The 19,132-nt window shown below is 38.5% G+C and overlaps 1 protein-coding gene across 3 annotated transcripts in view; it reads right to left on the reverse strand.

Annotated features, from left to right (window-relative positions):
- CAB39 (calcium binding protein 39) overlaps positions 1 to 19,132 on the reverse strand; it is an 85,958-nt gene that overhangs the window by 41,017 nt on the left and 25,809 nt on the right. For all 3 annotated transcript variants that reach the window (XM_039234591.1, XM_039234592.1, XM_039234593.1), the window contains exon 2: positions 8,362 to 8,517. In XM_039234591.1, the coding sequence (XP_039090522.1) occupies positions 8,362 to 8,475 (114 nt within the window). In that variant the 5' untranslated portion in view covers positions 8,476 to 8,517. The remainder of the gene's footprint in view (positions 1 to 8,361; positions 8,518 to 19,132) is intronic.

Genomic DNA, 19,132 nt, shown 5'->3' on the forward strand with positions numbered 1-19,132 from the left:
ATTCCTAATTTGCTAAGAGTTTTATCAGGATCAGAGGCTGGTTTTTGTTTTGTTTTGTTTTTTCTCTTCTTTTTCTTTCTTTTCATGTACTGACATGAGTTTATAAATACAATTAATTACACTGTCTGGTTTCTGAATGTTAAACCAGAGACGGGTTCTGAAAATAATACATCACCTGGTCATGATGCATTGTCCTACTGTTAGATTCGATTTGCTAAAATTTAGCTTTTAATTTATGCATCTATGTTCATAAGGGATATTAGTCTATAGTTTTCTTGTAATGTCTTTGGTTGTGGTATCAGGATAATCCTGGCCTCACAATGAGTTAAGACTATTTCTTCTTAAATTTTCTAAAAAATGTTTGTGCAGAAATTGTGTTATTTCCTCTTTAAATGTTTGGTAGAAATCTTTAGTGAAACCATCTGTACCTAGATTTTTCTTTGTGAGAAAATTGTTAACTAAATTTTGAATTCCTTTAATGGATATAGGGCTATTAAGTTATCCACTTTTTTCTTGAGTGAGTTTGGGGAGGTTATGTCTTTCAAAAAATTTGCCCATTTCATCTAAGCTGTCAAATTTATTGGTATAATGATGTTCACAATATTCCTTTATTACCCTTTTAATATATGTGGAATCTGTAGTGATGTCAACTCTTTTGTTCCACATACTGGTCATTTGTCTTTCTCCTGATCAGGTCTAGCTAGAGTTTATAAATTTTATTCATCCTCTCAAAGACCCAGTTTTGGTTCTGATTGGTTTTTTTTCCTGATGTTTATTTGACAGATTTCTACATTGATCTTTATTTCCTTTCTTCTTACTGTTTAATTTGTTTTGTTTTTTTTTTCTAGTTTCTTAAGGTGGACACTAAGACCTTTCTTCTCTCCTAGTATTTGCATTTAGTACTATAACATTTCCCCAAGTAATGCTTTAGCAACATCACACTAATTGATATGCTGTGTTATTTTTATTCCACTCAAATAATTTTATAATTTCTTTAGTCCATGCATTATTCAGAAGTATGATGCTTAGTTTCTAAATATTTTGGAATTTTTCCCAGGCTCTGTTATCGATGTCTAATTTAATTCTATTGTAGTCACAGAACATATGTTATATAAGTTTATCTTTTTAAAGTATTCTTTTAAGGCCCAAAATATAGTCTACATTTACTAAAAATGTGTCATATGTAGAAAGGGTGTAGGAGTGCTCTGCTGTTGTTGGATAGAGTGTTCTGTAAATATCAATTAGGTCAAATTGGTTGATACTATCATTCTGGTCTACTAGAGATCCTTGCTGATTTTCTGCTTACTTGCTCTATTGATTGTTGAGATTGGGGCACTAAAATCTCTAATTGTAATTGTAGATTTGACTGTTTCATCTTGCAGTGTTAACAGTTTTTGCTTTGTTTTATTTTGCTTTAAGGCTCTGTTAGTAGGTGCATAAATATTTAAGATTGTTACATCCCTTGGATTAATTGACCTCTATTTTATCATGAAATGATTTTATCCCTGGTGACATTCTTTGCTCTGCAATCTACTTGTGTCTGATATTAATAGAGGCACTCTAGCTTTCTTTTGACAAGTATTAACATGGTTTATCTTTTTCCATATTTGTAATCTAATTGTGTCATTATCTTTAAAGTTCATTTCATATAGGCACAAAGTTAGGACTTTTTCATTCAATTTGATGATCTCTGCCTTTTAACTGGGTTATTCAGCCCATTTATATTTAATGTGATTATGGATATGGTATATTTGAGTTTATCACCTTCCTGTTTGTTTTCCATTTGTCCCATCTGTTCTTTAATTCCCCCTCACCCCTTTCCTCTTTTTCTGCTTTCTTCTGGCTTAATCAAATATTTTATTTTCTCCTTTGGCACCTCGTCTATTGCGTTGCTGTTGTTGAAGATTCTAGTACAAAGTTATACTTTGATCTGTACTGCATTTTATCAGTTAAGATCATGCCCTTCAAGCTTTATCCCACCAACCCTAACAGCTAACCCTCTGGTGCCTGATTCAATTACCTATAGAGTTTACTATGCTTCTACAATATTTGTAATTCACAAACTCTGCTAATAGGCCCCTTAATTCTCTTCACATAAATCAATAACAATAAATGTCAAACAGTTTAGAGTTAAGGACAGTATCTTAAAACAGATCACTAGAACCCTGCCTAGAAGCTTACAGTGATCCACTAATCATGTAGTAGGTATAATTATTCATCCACTCATTAAAAATGTCCTCTGAGTATCCTGAACTAATTAACAAATATAAACCTATATGGAAGATACTAGGCCTAACCAGGTAGATCTCCCACGAAGGGTCATTTACCTCACTACTTCTGTGTGCAGTAGCATTAAAGAGAATATGATACTTCGGCATCATCATAAAATCTACCTGGCTATAATACCCTCTTACTGGTCACAAACTCAAAAAACAAACTGTTACATACTCTCAGTAATACCTGTTTTATCCTATTAAGTAGGAATTAAGAGTTCAAAAGAGTTCCGACAGTATTTCAAGTTAACTCTGCTTTGTATTCTATTTTCAATAAATCCTAATAGTTACTGAGCTCTGTTTTTGGAAAGTTTATATTCTAACAGGAGGAAGAAAGAATAAACAAACATCATTAGTATATTAAAAATATTAAGTGCTATAAAGGAAAACTGAGTGAGATCAAGGGGAAGGAGGAGTTGCATTTTAAGTAGGGAGTTGGGTGAAAAGTGACATTTGAGCAAAGATTTGAAGGTGATAAGGAACTAAGCCAAGCAGAGAGCTGAGGGAAGAACATTCTAGGCAAAAGAAACAACCAAATGCAAAGGCCTAAAGGCAAAAGCATGACTGGAGTATATCAGGAAAGGAAGTCAATGTGGGGGGAGCACTTGGAGAAAGGACCATTGAAGCTGTGGGGCCTGACTGTCCAGGGCAAGGGTCATTGTTTATTTTTTTGCTAAAGGGCAGATAGTAAATATTTTAAGCTCGGTAGGCCACATAAGGTCTCTGTTGCATATTCTTCTTTGCTTTTTAAACCAACCCTTTAAAAACGTAAAACCCATTCTTAACTCACAAGCCTTACAAAAACAGGCCTAAGCAAAGATTTTTAAGGACTCTGACTTTTACTCTAAGGGAAATATTATTTGACTCATGTTTTTTCTTTTTTTTTTTCATTTTTAAAATTTATTTTTGAGAGAGAGCAAGTGAGTGGCTAGGGGAAAGGAGCAGAGAGAGAATCTTTTAAGCAGGCTCCATGCTCAGTGCAGAGCCTGACACAAGGTTCAATCCACAACCCTGGGATCTTGACCTGAGCCAAATCAAGAGTTGGACACTTGACCGACTGAGGCACCCAGGTGCTCCATTTGAGTCATGTTTTGAAAGAACCAATATGGCTGTAGGGAAGCAAGAGAGACCAGTTAAAAGGACACTGTGGTATTCCAGAGCACAGATAAGGGTAAATCAGACCAGAGGGGTAACTAGCAAAATGGGAGACATGGTTGGAGTCTGGCTTTTAAATCAACCCCACCAAAGTGAATGGATTTGCTCATGAATTGGATTTGGGAAGTGTGAAAGGAATCAAGGATGACACAAGACTTAAGACTTTTGGCCGGAACAATAAGAAGGACAGAAGGAACAAGTCTCATTAACCATGCTTGTAAAGACTGTGAATGGATGTGTGAAGTGGGTGTTTTGCTTCAAAACAAAGTAGAATTTATATTCCTTCAATCCTGCTATAACTTTGTAGTTCTTTTATGTATTCTTCGAGAACTTCAGAATAATTACTTGTCAATTTACAAAAAGATCCTGCTTTGATATGAATGAAATCACTTTAAGCTTAAAAATTAATTTGAGAAAAAAACGACATCTTAACTATATTCCATCTGATAACACGGGCCAGGTATTCTCTGAACAAGGTTTCATAGTTATTTTCACATGGCTCTGTGTGCTTCCTATTGAAAGTATTCCCAGACATCTTATACTATTTTTGTTGTTAGTGTAAATTAAATACTTGCTTAAAAAATTACATTTTCTAGATAGTTCTGATTGGTATTTAGGGAGGCTATGAATTTTCTATTGATTTAGCTGCTCTTGTAAACTCTCATTTTTCACTGATTCACTTGTATTTTGTACAGATACATGAGTATGTCAACAATGTGATTCTCCCTGTTTATCTGCAATAGTAGTATTTTTTATTTCTAAACCATGTCTTTAAGCACTGACTGGATTTACAGAACAATGTTAAATAAGTCATAGCAAGCACTTGTTTGATGGGACTACCTTCAAGCTTTCAGTCTTAAGTATGAGGTCGAAGTTGTTTTTCATGGTTTTTAATTCAGTGATTAGATTTTCACCTTTCCATTTTGTTTCAGGTCTCCATTCTCTTTCTGCCGTTTGAATCAGTTGCTACTGCCTTTTGAATGTTCATAACAAGATGAATGGAAATTTCAGGGTTCTCCTCTCTCATCTTAATCTATTTCAGAATAAGTAATTTACACAAGTTCCTTTCAGAGTTGTCCGTTTCCACTGAAATGAAATTTATTTTTCATAAGTTCAACTATTTTCCTTTGCTTTGTTTATCCTTATTAAGCTACTGCAGGAGGTCGATTTTTGCTAACATTTAAAGCAATAGCTCTCAACCCTGGTGTTATGGACATTTGGGGCCAGGTACCTCCTTGTTGTGGGGACTGTCCCATGTTTAGCAGCATCTCTGGACTTTACTAACTAGATGCCAGTCACAACCCGCACCCCAGTGTTAAAACCAGCAATGCCTTTAGACACTGCCAAATGTCCCACAGACGGTAAACTGCTCCTGGTTGAAAACCACTGGTTTAGTCAAGTAGCTAACATGGATTCTACCAGAGAGTAAGCATGCTTTCTGTAACTTACAGGACTCATCTCCAGCGCCACCTCCTCATACAGCCCATCTCAGTCAGGATGCTCCCCTCCCGCCCCGCAGCCCCCCACACACCTTCCATGGACTACCACAGGTGTCAAAGCACGGACTCCTGTGGACCTCAAAACCCTTTCAAGGGGACCAGGAAGTCAGAACTGATTTCAATCAATACTAACACATTATCTGCCTTTTTCTGCTGTACCGCCTTTTGCACTGACAGTGCTGACCCTCTAGCCCGAGTCAAGACAGGGACAGCAAACTGTACCAGCCACCATTGCCGTCTTCATCACCATGCACTCAGTTAAAAAAACAAAAAGAAAAAAAAAAAAGCCAGTTTTGCTTAAGAATGTCATGAGGAAGTAGAAAAAATACTCATTTTATTAAATATCGGTATTTGAGTACACACGTCTTTTTAATATCTGGTGTGATAAATATGGGGAGTGTGCATAAAACCCCTTCTGCCCCTTAAAGTACAATGGGCTGTCTTAAGGAAAAGTAATTGCATGACTGAGCCATGAGCTGAACCAGCCACATTTTTAATGGAACATCGTTTTAATGTGAAAAGAAAAACTGACAAATCATTCAGGCTTAGATATTTGGCAGACATTTTCTTGAAAATGAATGAAGTGAGAGCTTGTCACTTTAAGGAAAACACCCTATAGTATCTGTTGTCAAATTTGAATTTTGAAATCTGAATACAACATGGATAAGTCTGACCACTTCCCAATATTTCCAAACTTTTCTGATAGGATTAGTAGTAACACTTAAAATGTGAATCTTTGACATATAATGTGTCAATATTTGGAAGATGTGCATACATCAGTAATCCAACACTTTCTAAATGATCAATACATATCAGGCATGGATGAAAGATCTTTTCAGGACACCTGCGTGGCTCAGTCAAGCATCTGACTTTGGCTTAGGTCACCATCTCACAGTTCCTGAGTTCGAGTCCCACACTGAGTGAGCATGAGCCCTGCTTCTGTCTTTTCTGACTTCTGACTCCTCTCTCTCTCTCTCTCTCTCTCTCTCTCAGCAATTCTCCCCCTCTCTCTGCCCCTTGTTCACTTATGCCCTCTCTCTCAAAAAGAAAAAAAAATCTCAAACGGCAGAGTATGAAAAGTTTATTTATATACCTTCAGATTCTACTACAACCAAGGAGCTATCAATTGTTTTTTATTTATTAAATGTTTTTTTTAATTATTTATTTTGAGAGAGCCAGAGACAGCATGAGTTGGGGAAGGGCAGAGGGAGAGGGAGAGAGAGAATCCTAAGCAGGCTGTGCTCCCAGAGCAACATGTGAGGTGGGGCTTGAACTCATGAAACCATGAGATCATGTCCTGAGTTCATGATCATGATCCTAAGCTGAACTAACTGAGCCACCCAGGTGCTCCTAGGAACTATCAATTGCTGAATTTTGGTGTGGCTACCAAAAAATACCCAAAATTATCTGAAAGGCTATTAAAACACATCTCCCTTTTCCAATTATACATCTGTATGAGGCCAGACTTTATAACTTCAACCAAAATAACATATGACAGCAGACTGAATGCACACACAAATATGAAAATCTAGCTATCATTTGTTACACCAGAATTTTTAATAAAGTTTTATCATATCATAAACATTTATCTATTATCTTACAACAGGAATGCAAGAAACTGTCTAGAATTTCCATGAAAGATCTAAAGTTGAATTATAAAAATTTTTTTACTAATTTTAGATTGCTTTTTTGTTTTTAAATATTTATTTTTGAGGAGAGGGCAGGGGTAGAGAGAGAGGGAGACAGAGGATCTGAAGCAGGCTCTGGGCTGGTAGCACAGAGCCCAATGCGGGGCTCAAACTCATGAACCATGAGATCATGACCTGAGCCCAAGTCAGATGCTTAACTGACTGAGCCACCCAGGCACTCCTAGATTGCTTCCAATGACAGAAAGATATATTAACTCAATATTTAATCCTATGAGTGGGAATTTCTTTTCTTTATAGGAACACAGGTAAACCACAGAGTCTTAAAAAGATAGTAGAGTAGTAGTTAAGCAATCTACTAATCAACTCAAGACAGGAAACAACCTCCTAAACTAAACAATAGGGTGGAAGAGGTCATTACAATCAAATAGTCATTTGAGAAATAGCATGTATCCAGCACATGGTAGTCAGGTACTGTGGAGGGCACAGGTGGGCCAGAAAAAAAATATAAATCAAAGAGCTCATGTTCCAAAAAGGGAGACAAAAATATGACACAAATAAAATCATGTTCAAGATGGAGGCAGTGCTGGCATTTCCAAAGGAGGTGACCAAAAGGTAGAGATTTGTTTTAGGGGGCAAGGATGAGGTAGCAAAGGGAGTATTCTGGGAAGCCATCTAGGAAAAAGAAAGCTATAGGGTGGTTTTGAAAGATGAATGGGGGCTGAGGTAGAAAAACCAAGGGGGTGGACAAGACAAAGGCATTAAATATGGTATAGCTGATTATTTGCTTTAGTTGCTCTAGTGGACGGCGGCAAGCTGAGGTTGCTAGAGCACACAGAATAATGCAAAGAGGGGTTGAAAATCACCTAGAAAAGCAGAGACCAGGACATGAAGGGTCTTGTGTGCTAGGCAAGGAGTCTGCACTGCAGGTTAAAGCAGGGGAGATATTTTAGAAAGAGCATTAAGGTGGTTATTACTAAGGTCCATAGGAGAGGTCATAAGGATCTTCATCAAATGGGAATGGAAGTCAGGATCAATTCTTAATCCCTTAGGAAATAGGATTCATACTATTTCATGGAAGATCACATCTTAAAGAAGAAGGAGACAGGGGCGCCTGGGTGGCTCACTTGGTTGAGCATCCGACTTCAGCTCGGGTCATGATCTCTCGCAGTTTCTGAGTTCAAACCCCATGTCAGGCTCCGTGCTGACAGCCCAGAGCCTGGAGCCTGCTTTGAATTCTGGGTCTCCCTCTCCCTCTGCCCCTCTCCTGTTCATGCTCTATCTCTCTGTCTCTCAAAATAAACAAACATAAAAAAGAAGAAGAAGGAGGAGGAGGAGGAGGAGGAGGAGGAGGAGGAGGCGGCGGCGGCGGCGGCGACACGACAGATCAGGATGAAAGCCAGGTTTTGAACAACTATGGTGACTGGGCAGAGGGAGGCACCATCATGGATACAGGGAACAGAAAGGAAATTAGGAGGGATGCCTCTCCAAGAAGACAGCCAGCAGAAACACTGATCAGATAAACCACTTCAACAATGACCCCCCCCCCCCCAATTTAAATAAATTTGAGAACCTGAAATGAAAAAGTGAGAAAGCAACGTTGGATGGCAGTATGGAAGAAAGCATGTGGTGTTTAGGCAGCAGCAAATGCTATGTTAGGACTCTATTTTAAAAACTCAAAATGAACCCAAATTGGGGTTTACCAATCTTTTAAAATTACTTCATAATCTGTTTTACATTTGCTCCTAATTAAAAGATTGAAAATATAAAATAAAACCAAATACATACCTTTTCTGCTTTTTTGTCAGAAATGTCTTGCTTTTCCAGAACAGCCATGCTCTCCTTCAGGTTCTTCACAATGTCTGCTGGGGATTTGTGAGACTTCCCAAACGGGAACGGCATGGCGGCAGCGACAGGTGCCTCGCTGCGCTCTGCCTGCTTTACCTGGGGACACAGCACAAGGCACAAGTGAGAAGAAGTGGGGTCACTGGAAGACATACTTTCTAAAACCTAATCTGGGAAGAAAACCAGTATCATTTTACAAGACTTGCAAAATGAGTAGGAATCGGGAAACCTACAAATATACACAGGAAATGATAATGCAGAGAGATCTTAGAATTACAGAAGGCTCCAGACCTCTCAAAACACTTTTTTTTTTTTATCACCTGCTCCCCTAACCACCCATTTGAGGTGGAACGTGCTGGTGCCAGTGAGCAGGGCAACTCTACTGCCAGGCCCCACCCTAAGCGCTTTAATTCATCTTACAGGATCTTTTCAAACAATTCCCTGAGGGACATTATTACTCCCATTTACAGGTGAACTTTAATGAGGTCAAGAAACTGGCTCAAGGTACCAAGCAGTAAGACCAGCTCAGGTCTATCTTAGTTCAAAGTGTCCTTAACTACCACACGGTACCTCTAATTAATAGGTATCTTTATTTTACAGTTGAGGAAACTGAGGCCAAAACTTAGGTAAGGAGCTTAGCCAAACAGCACTAGCAACAGGCTCACTATCCAGGTCTCTCCACATACACCTTGGCCTGGGCTTATGCCGTTTCCTGCTAAGCATCCCGTGAGCACACACCTCCTCTCTTCAGCCAGTCGAGGTCTCAAGAGTTTAAAAGAATCTTGGACGGAGCTTTGGGCAAACCTCCCAGCAGATCCTCGAGTCCCTTATGTGACAGTTTCAACATGTACTCTTTCTGCCTCAACAGGACTATCTCCTATGAAGGAACTCACTGGATAAAACCCTTGGGATAATTAACTTCTGGAAGGTCTTAATTTTTTATGGGTAGAAGGAAACAACATTTTAACCACATAAACTACATTATTATATCATGTAAGATGAGGACATCAACTATTCCAAGAAGTCACCATGAAAAAACAGTTAACAAGATGAACAATACGCGGGAACCAGTCAGAACTTACAATTTCTTCTACTAAACTGAAAGAAGCTATATTCACAGACATTAAACAACCTTGTGGAGATGCCAAAAGACAACTTTTTTTGAGAACCTTATAGATCACTTAGGTCAGTGGTTTTCAAACTATTGAGTTCCAAATTCCCATAGTTAACTGTCCCTAGTGCCCACTGGCCCTCCTTTGCTGAAGTGGGGAGAGGGAGGCCTCAGGTGCTCCAACTGAACTTCGTTTTTCTCCGCATGTGAACACAAAACATCTCCACTGCACAGCACCATTAACACTTTTGAGCTCTACCTAAGACTTTATTTGAATAAAGTATTTAAATCTTTTTTTTCTAAAGTTTGAGATACAGTGACCTGCCTATCTGTTTACAAATAAACATACAGGGGGAAAGAGCCTGCAAATGAAGGCTAATGTTAAGCTTAAAATTAAATCATGAACAAGATGTTAATTCTTGACATGTTTTGATATGATCAGTCCTGACCAATCTTTACACCCACATATCACCAATAGAGCTCACTTTCTATCAGCTTGTAAATCCTTCTTTGGTCACATCTTCATTAACCAAAGAGAAATATCCTCAAACACAGGTTTTCAAAATCAAAAGATGAATAAATTTATTTCTAAATATCTTTTCTATGACAAGAAGTTTGGATTTTATAGGTGAGTTATCCCAAGTGGCTGTTACATTATCTGATTACCTGGCTAGATGGTACACAAATCCTGATCATTCTTTTCCATTACTTTTCTTTTTAACCTTTTGCTTTTTGAGGAGGTAGGGAGTAATGCAGAGGTTTTTTTTCAGAAACACAGTGAATTCAGAATCACAATAAATCCTCTCAAAATGCAATCTTTCCTATTTGTACTCTCCAAGTAATAGCAACAATGCTGCAAGTCAATGTTGGGTGGAGGGTGGGAAGAGTTTAATGGTATTTTGCAGGAAGTATTATGGTGCTATGCAACAGAGATATTTTCAGCTCGGGCTAAATGGTGGAAGAAGTGACTTTCCAGGGTAAAGAGGGTTTTAAAAGGTTCTACCAAACACTCATCATAGCAAAAAAGAGTACAGCTGCCGAAGATAACACATATACATTGCTTCTGTGAGGGAAGGAGGAAGCATGACACAATCATTCCTTTTTTAATTAGTATACTATACAGCCAAGATTTTGCAGAACATATAAACTAGTAAGACTATGCTTTGAGGAAATACAGTTAATAAGAAGTACTAAAAACAAGAAGTGGCCACCCCTCAGCAAGATCCTTGAAGGATGTGAAACACGTGGCACATGTCTGAGTTGTGGAACTGGCAATTCCAAGATTATGGACATAGCCAGGCTGGGAGTAGCAACGGTTAAACAAGCATTAACATGGTTAAAAGACACCTTTCACCATAACAATCTACCTGCCTTTCCTGTTTTCCCTCTTCCTCCTTGATCATCAGCATTTCATTTCAAATATCTGAGGGAGTTTTAGGGACCAGTAACAAGAACCCACTGATGAAGGCCCTTTGATAATTCTTCACTGCCTGTATAATAAAATGCAAATTCCTACCATGGCCCTCCTAGGCTTTACCCATCTCCAACTCATGGCCCAGCATCTGGACCTTTATCACTGAGGTGCAGCCACAATGAAGTCCTTTCTGTTCCCAGAATATGCCAACTACTACACTAAGCCAGAGTACCACATCTGCAATATGGTAAGAATCTTAATTTTTAAATCTAGATGGTGGATATATGGGTTTTCATTGTTACTCAGTTTTTGCATATGTTCAAAGTACTTCTTGATACCGTTTTTAAAACTATGCTTTGGACATTACTGGAGATCATGAAAGAAATGGACAAAAATATGTATTATAATTGAAAAATTCATTTAGCTTTCAAATATAACAAATTTCCTCTGTCCCTCAAAAATATATATATATATATTTGGTTCATAATATACCTCAGCAGGATTCTTTAGACCGAGCCAAAATTATTAATCCAATTGGGAGAAAACCAGCCACTGTTCGGAGTCTAAAGAGGGCTGTGGAAACCCATACCTACAAATATCAAACTGGAGATAAGCTTGCTCCTGATGGTAGTGGTATATATGCTTGAATCCCAAAGATAAAAAAGACTTGGAGGGGAAGTTTAGGTTTAAATTTTGAGGGATTTGGGGATGGGTGGGGAAAAATTACACATACTAGTTTCATAAGAAAATTAACATTTATGGAATTGCACACGAAAGCTGCATGAAAGGAACCTGCGTGAACATTTAGCACCGCACCCCCCTTAGCTTCCGTGCACTGCTCTCCCTTAACTGTTTTCCTTTCTCTCCGAATACCCTTTCTTTCTGCATTTAATTCAATGACTCATCTCTACTCCAATGTTGATGTCCTTCAGGGTTACACCCTTGGCTGTGTTCTTACTCTGTACTTCTCTGATTGAGCTCATCTACCCATGGTTTCAATAACCTGAAACCCATTTCCTGCTCCAACCAAACGGCCTACATTTCCAACTACTATTCTCTGTAAATGTGCTCCAGGCAACTCAAACCTCATCCCCAAGTCCTGTTTCTTTTTCTAAGTTCCCCTTCATAGTGAATGAATCCACGGATCACCCAATCACAAAACCCAGTCATCATACCAGCCTCTTCCCACTTGTTAACTCTTCCGTATATAATCAGTTCACAGTTTCAGTCAATTCTATTTTCTAAATCTCTCTATCCTACAGACACCAAATGTAGACTTTCACTATTCTCCATGTAGGGCAGTGGTTGTCAATGGGGCTAATATCACTTTTAGGGGATGTTTTGGAAAATCTGGTTCACACAATGACTGGGATCACTGAAATCACCAAAAAAAACCCCAAAAACCAAAAACAATTTCTGTGCTGTTGTCACATAAGCATAGCCTTCAGCTAGCTTCTATATCTTTGAGGGTGTGGGGTTGGGCTAGGGATCAGAATAATGAAACTCTTTCTATCTACTTCTGCATTTATGTCAATCACTGAGAGTTAAAGTTCTAGTTTTTAAGAAATGGTTACATTATTCATTATGCAAAATCCAAACACTAAAGCACTACACAAGGTAGACAGTGGAAATCACCTGCAAAGCCTATAGAGACAACAGGTATTAACAGTCTGTTGTACATTCTCCTTATGATTACTTGCTCCATATCTGTGGTCGTTTGTACTAGGGGTCTATGCTCTTCTTCAAAACAGAGGCCAGATGATACTAGAAATGGTCACTTAATATTTTACAAAGAACAAAAACTGCAAATCACTGCTCTGTTATGTGAATACTCAGAAGAGTACAAAATACTACCCCAAGAAAGTGCTGGAGAACATACCCAGAAAGCCTACTGGGAAAATAATAGTCTAACATAATTAGAGTTAGCACTGCTAGGCACTGCCTTTCTTAGGCAATCTGTTTTGGCTTGTGCAACACCCTCCTAACTGTAACTAACTCTATTCACCTACATACTGACAAATACTGAAAAGTAGTCCAATGGTCCAAAAGCCACTGATTAGAACCTTCATTCATTTAAATACCAACTGTGCACTCACAATATGCCACAAGCTAAAGGCATCAAGGGCACCTGCTCTAAAGACGACAATATCCTGGTGTGTATGGATGTGGGTGTATGTGTTTAGAGACAATAATGAGAAGCTGCTGAATGACAACACATTCCTAGACAATTGAGTTAAAGGGATTCTACACTAACATATCTGTCAGACCTGACTCATAACCTTGGTGGTCAAATCCCAAAACTGAAAATTGACAAATAAGCCCACATACAATAAGAAGACTGTTGCACACACGGGCAGTTAAGGTACTTAATTAAGCAGTCATGGGAAGTGTGGGATGTACTGCGCACCTGAACCCATTTTTAGATAGCTGGCTCTGAAACCTAACCTCCTGCTTCTACAGTTAATGTTACTTAATTCAAATTAATACTGAATATCTACAACATGCCAGATATTGTGTTAGGTACTAGTCTATCCATATAGTTGTGTGGGGCAATTATATAAAGCACAATGGTTAATTACACAGCTTTTTATTATTATTAATTTATTGTCAAATTGGCTAACATATAAGTGTGTGAAGTGTGCTCTTGGTTTCCCGTGGTTCATCGCTTATATACAACACCCAGTGCTCATCTCAGCAATTGCCCTCCTCAATGCCCATCACCCATTTTCCCCTCTCACCCACCCCTCCATCCACCCTCAGTTTGTTCTCTGTATTTAAGAGTCTCTTATCGTTTGCCTCCCTTCCTCTCTGTAACTATTTTTTCCCCTCTCTTCCCCCACGGTCTTCTGTTAAGTTTCTCAAGACCCACATATGAGTGAAAACATATGATATCTGTCCTTCTCTGACTGACTTATTTCACTCAGCATAATACTTTCCAGTTCCATCCACGTTTGCTGCAAATGACATGATTTCATTCTTTCTCATTGCCAGGTAGTATTCCATTGTATATGTATACCACATCTTCTTTATCCATTCATCAGCTGATAGACATTTAGGCTCTTTCCATGATTTGGCTAGTGCTGAAAGTGCTGCTATAAACATTGGGGTACATGTACCCTTATGAATTACACTCCTGTATCCCTTGGATAAATTCCTATTAGTGCTATTGGGGGGTCACAGGGGAGCTCTATTTTTAATATTTTGAGGAACCTCCACACTGTCTTCCAGAGCAGCTGCACCAGTTTGCATAATTATATAGCTTTAAAGATAACCTGGGTTCAGATCCTGACTGCATCATGCCTTAGCTTACTTTCCTCGGACCCTTTTCCACATCTCTAAAATGAGAAAAACAATAGCTTACCTTACATCTTAGCATAAGAATTAGATTATATGTTTGAACATGCTTCGCACAGCATCTGCATATGGTAAAAATATCAATAAATAGTAATAAAGGATAGCTATGTGGGTTTTTTTTTTCTTCTACAATCTGATCTGTGGGGCTCCTGGGTGGCTTAGTCAGTTAAGTGTCTGACTTGGGCTCAGGTCACGATCTTGCAGTTTGTGAGTTCGAGCACTGCGTCAGGCTCTGTGCTGACAGCTCAAAACCTGGAGCCTGCTTTGGATTCTGTGTCTCCCTCTCTCTGCCTCTCTCTCTCTCTCTCAAAAATAAATAAACATTCAAAAAAATTAAACTATGATTTGTGACCATTTCTAGAATAAAAAAATGGGTTAAAAAAGGTATCTACACAGATTGGAGAGCAATATAAAATGGGTGATCTTATTCTTCTTTTCAAAACTGCATTTTAAAGTTTTGATTCAGCTTTTGGATGAACAGGCTATATGTCCTTCTTAGCTGTAAATAAGATGTAATAACTTACTTCTATTAAAATAAACCATGAATAGCTTTAAGAAGCATTTGAACTTTTGGTTAATTACCAATGCCACCAAATATATACATACATCATCAACTCCATCAAAACCAAAATTAAGTGTCCAAGAGATATAAGACTTTGGAGTGTGTTTTGCAATTTATATACCTTGCAAGGGCCAAAGATGTTCAACCCTGGAGATTATGCAGGAGTCAAATTGACATTCTTTTATAGCCTAGATGTTAAACCAGAGGGTTGTCGTAGTAACAGCAGTAGTATTTAAATTATTTGTAAGATCTCTCATGTAGTTTGGCACTTCACAGTTTACAAAGCACTGTCACCTCTCTGTTCAATACCTCACCCCAATGACTTCCCATTTCACTCAGAATAAAATCTAAACTCCTGACCCAAGCATATAAGGCTCCTTGTGATCCACTCCTTTCTATTCTTGTCTCTTACATTCCAAACTCCCTGGCTTGAATTCCTGGGCCAGGCCTATGTAAATTCCTCATACTGTCTATGGAGAGCTTTTAGCTCAAATCTCTCTCCCTCATTTTACCCAAACTTCTGCTCAAACAACACCCTATCAATAGGGCCTTCCCAGACCACTGTTTCCAAAATAGCACCTCTCCTACAATCATCTCCTTATCTTGCTTCATTGCTCTTCCAATACTTATCACCATAAACTGACATATGTTTATCTGCTCCTGATAAAATAAGTCCTAGGAAAACAAGGACTTCACTGGTTTCACTCATTGATGTATACCCAGAAACTCTTGATTTCAGCTCAGATCACGATCCTGGGGTTGTGGGAAAGAGCCCCCACATTCGGCTCTGCACTGAGAATAGAGCCTGCTTAAGATTCTCTCTCTCTCCCTTTACCCTTCTCCCCTTGCTTACGCTCTCTAAAAGTAAAAAAAAATTAATACAAGATCATTAGTCACAGAGGAATCAGGTCTCCATGAAGGAGCAGGAAATACACAAGATAAGCCTGGGACATGTTAGTTACTTCATAAAGCAAAGATGAATGGGTTCATGCAAAAAAAGACAGAGGAACCAATCTGAGAAGGCTTCCACAGGCCTAAGGTAATACAATTAGGGCATAAAAAAAGAAAAATGACCACAATGACCGGCACACAAATTATACCTTTGCTATATATATTTAATAGTAATATAATTATAGAAGTACAACATTAAAATCTATGAAAACTATAGTACTAAAAAATAAAATTTAGTGGTCACCTTAGAGTTTGTGAGAGCCACAGCAGAATACCCCCAAAACTGGTAAATAAAAGGAAGGGAACAGCACATTTATCCTGTCTTTTCTATACAGCCTGTATTTGAGGGTAACCAAACAGGTGACAAGGAAAAGTTCTTTACAGAAGATTCACATAAACATAAGGAATGCAGGAAGAAAAATTTTAAATTACCATTTTGTAATCCTTATGAAATAATGGATCTAGACAACAAACATCAATGGCCATTAAAATCACAAGTGAAAGGGTGAGGGAGAACTTCATAGTGGATACACTGGAGCTGACAACTTGGAAAACACTGATCTATTGCTAAAAATAGGACAACCAGACATCAATCTGTCTCATGATACAATGCAATAGGGAATACAAAGCTCCAACTATAAAAATTTGATCTCCTTTCCCCCACTATAAACAAAAAAATCTGAATCTAACCAAGTTTCTAGAGCCACCAGTCTGAAGGAACAAGTTAAACAACATCACTAGGAAGCAGTAAGTCAAGCCCAGAACAAAGGACAAGTCAAATAATTGGGTTTCTACAACAGATTAAATAGCATAAGGCAGAGTGGGGTGAAAAGCAGAGAATATTAAATAATAAGATACTCACAAGACATTGTCAAATATACGGACCTTCTCTAGACCCTGAATCAAATAAACCAACTGTCAAACCAATATATTGGGAATCATAAAAATTATGCACTGGATATAATTAAAGAATCACTGTTACTTGTGTCCGCTATTAGCATGGACTAGAGTAGATGGTCCAACGAACATGTCCCAGGCCCACCTTGTTTGCGTACAGCAGACTACGGCAGATATGAAAAAAAAAATCCTGTTAGACACACATACCAAAGTATTACTGATTTGAGATTTCCTTTAAAATATTCCGGTATTCTTCCCTAAGAGTTAGGTGTGGGGGGGAGGTAGACAGAGGAAACAAGGCTAGCAAAATATTAACGTTGAAGCCGGAGGTTTATTATACTACAGCCTATTTGTATATGCTTGAACATCTTCATAATTTAAAAAAATTAGTAAAAAGAAAAGTTCCTATTCTGAAGAACTGGTCTGTCTACTGTGCTTTGCTTTGCCCCTCCCCTCTTATTTGCCAAAATGTTCAAAATGTATGTGTTAACTGCAAAAGACCACCTTAATTGATGTTTCTGACATAGAAACAACACATTCTTCTCTACAGAGCCTCTGAGCTCTTACTGCACAGTTCCAATCTACATGTGTTCATTTTGTCCCCTGCAGTTCAGTTAGCAAACTTTCCTGTTGATGGCAGCTAGGAGGAGGGGGAACATCTACCGAGGAGTAAGTACATGGGCAATGCCGTCAAATGCTGACATACAGTGTCCCTCCTTGAAATAATCCTTGGAAAACTACAGCGATACCATGGGCAGCCCCTCCTTGGGAGCACCGTTACTTCTCTACTTGCCCCAAACCTGGCCCCCCTCCCTTACCACAGCTAAATGCCAGCCCCTCCAGGAAGATCCCACAGTGGAAGTCCCCACCCTTCTCACACTCCTACGCTTTTAAAACCTGGATGATGCTGTGCTGTTGTTATTTATATGTGTAGCACCCACAATGAGTTGGAAAGCCCTGTGGTGGCAAACTGAGTATTACCCATCATGTTATATGCTTTGTACAAGACTCCAGATAAATTTATTGGCAGGGAACTGAAAAACACTTCTCAAAACAAAAACAAATGAGGCCAGAGAAATGACTGATACATAAACAAACAGGAGTTAACTAGAAAGTTTTAATTTGAAACCCAGCCTGAAAGGGGTGAGGGGCCACCACCTAAATAGTTTTGGATGTTAAGTGAACAGGAAATCCTAGCAAAGCCCCTATAATTTACCTGTTGCTATGCACAAAGCTGGACCCCTACTTACTGGGTGTCTCTAATTTGCCATGTAAACATGGCAAAATTCTGATTAAAGTGTGACAGATTAAGGTATAGTTAACTGACATGGAATACTGCTGGGTTCCCAAGATGGCGAAACAACCATAGAACTATCTTGTTTTGACCTGCACAACTTTTTTTTCCATGGATTGCTTTCATTACTGTTGAATGAATTTAATAGCACTGATCACTGGTACATTATACTGTGATGTATATTCTTTAATCCAATGTCTATGGACACTTTCAAAATATGTTTATTTATTTTAGAGAGAGACAGAGGGCAAGTAGGGGAGGGACAGAGAAAGAGGGAGACACGGAATCAGAAGGAGGCTCCAGGCTCTGCACATAGCCTGATGTAGGGCTTGAACTCACGAACTACAAGATTATGACATGAGCTGAAGCTGGATGCTTAACTGAGCCACCCAGGCATGCCAATACATTCTTCCCCTTAATTCAAATGTAGTTAACATGCAGTGTTATATTAGGTGTACAATATAGCAATTCAACAATTTTGTGTATTATTCATTGCTTATCAAGCTAAGTGTACTCTTAATCCCCTTGACTTATTACCCCCATTCTCCCCACCAACCTCCTCTCTGGTAACCAACAGTCTGTATAGTTAAGAGTATGGTTTTTGGTTTTTCTCTCTTTTCTCCTTTGTTCATTTGTTTTGTTTCTTAAATTCCACATATGGGCAAAATCATACGGTATTGGTCTTTCTCTGACTGGCTTATTTTGCTTTAGCATTATACTCTCTAGCTCCATCCATATTGTTGCAAATAGCAAGATTTCATTCTTTTTTATGGCTAAATAATATTCCATTGTACGTATATACCACATCTTCATCCATTCATCTATCAATGGACACTTGTGCTGCTTCTATAATTTGGCTATTGTAAATAACGCTGCAATAAATGTAGGGGTGCATATATTCCTTCGAACACTTGTAAGGCCAAGTGTCTTACACTCCAAATTCTTTGTATTTATCTGTCACTTCACCTTTTTAAATTTTTTGTTAATGTTTCTTTATTTCTGAGAGAGAGAGACAGACAGAGCATGAGCAACGGAGGGACAGTGAGAGAGGGAGACTCAGAATGCAAAGCAGGTTCCAGGCTCTGAGCTGTCAGCACAGAGCCTGATGTGGGGCTTAAACCCAGCATGAGA

This window comes from Hyaena hyaena, unplaced genomic scaffold (assembly GCF_003009895.1).
Source record: "Hyaena hyaena isolate Hyena2069 unplaced genomic scaffold, ASM300989v1 scaffold_86, whole genome shotgun sequence".
NCBI classification, from domain to species: Eukaryota; Metazoa; Chordata; class Mammalia; order Carnivora; family Hyaenidae; genus Hyaena; species Hyaena hyaena.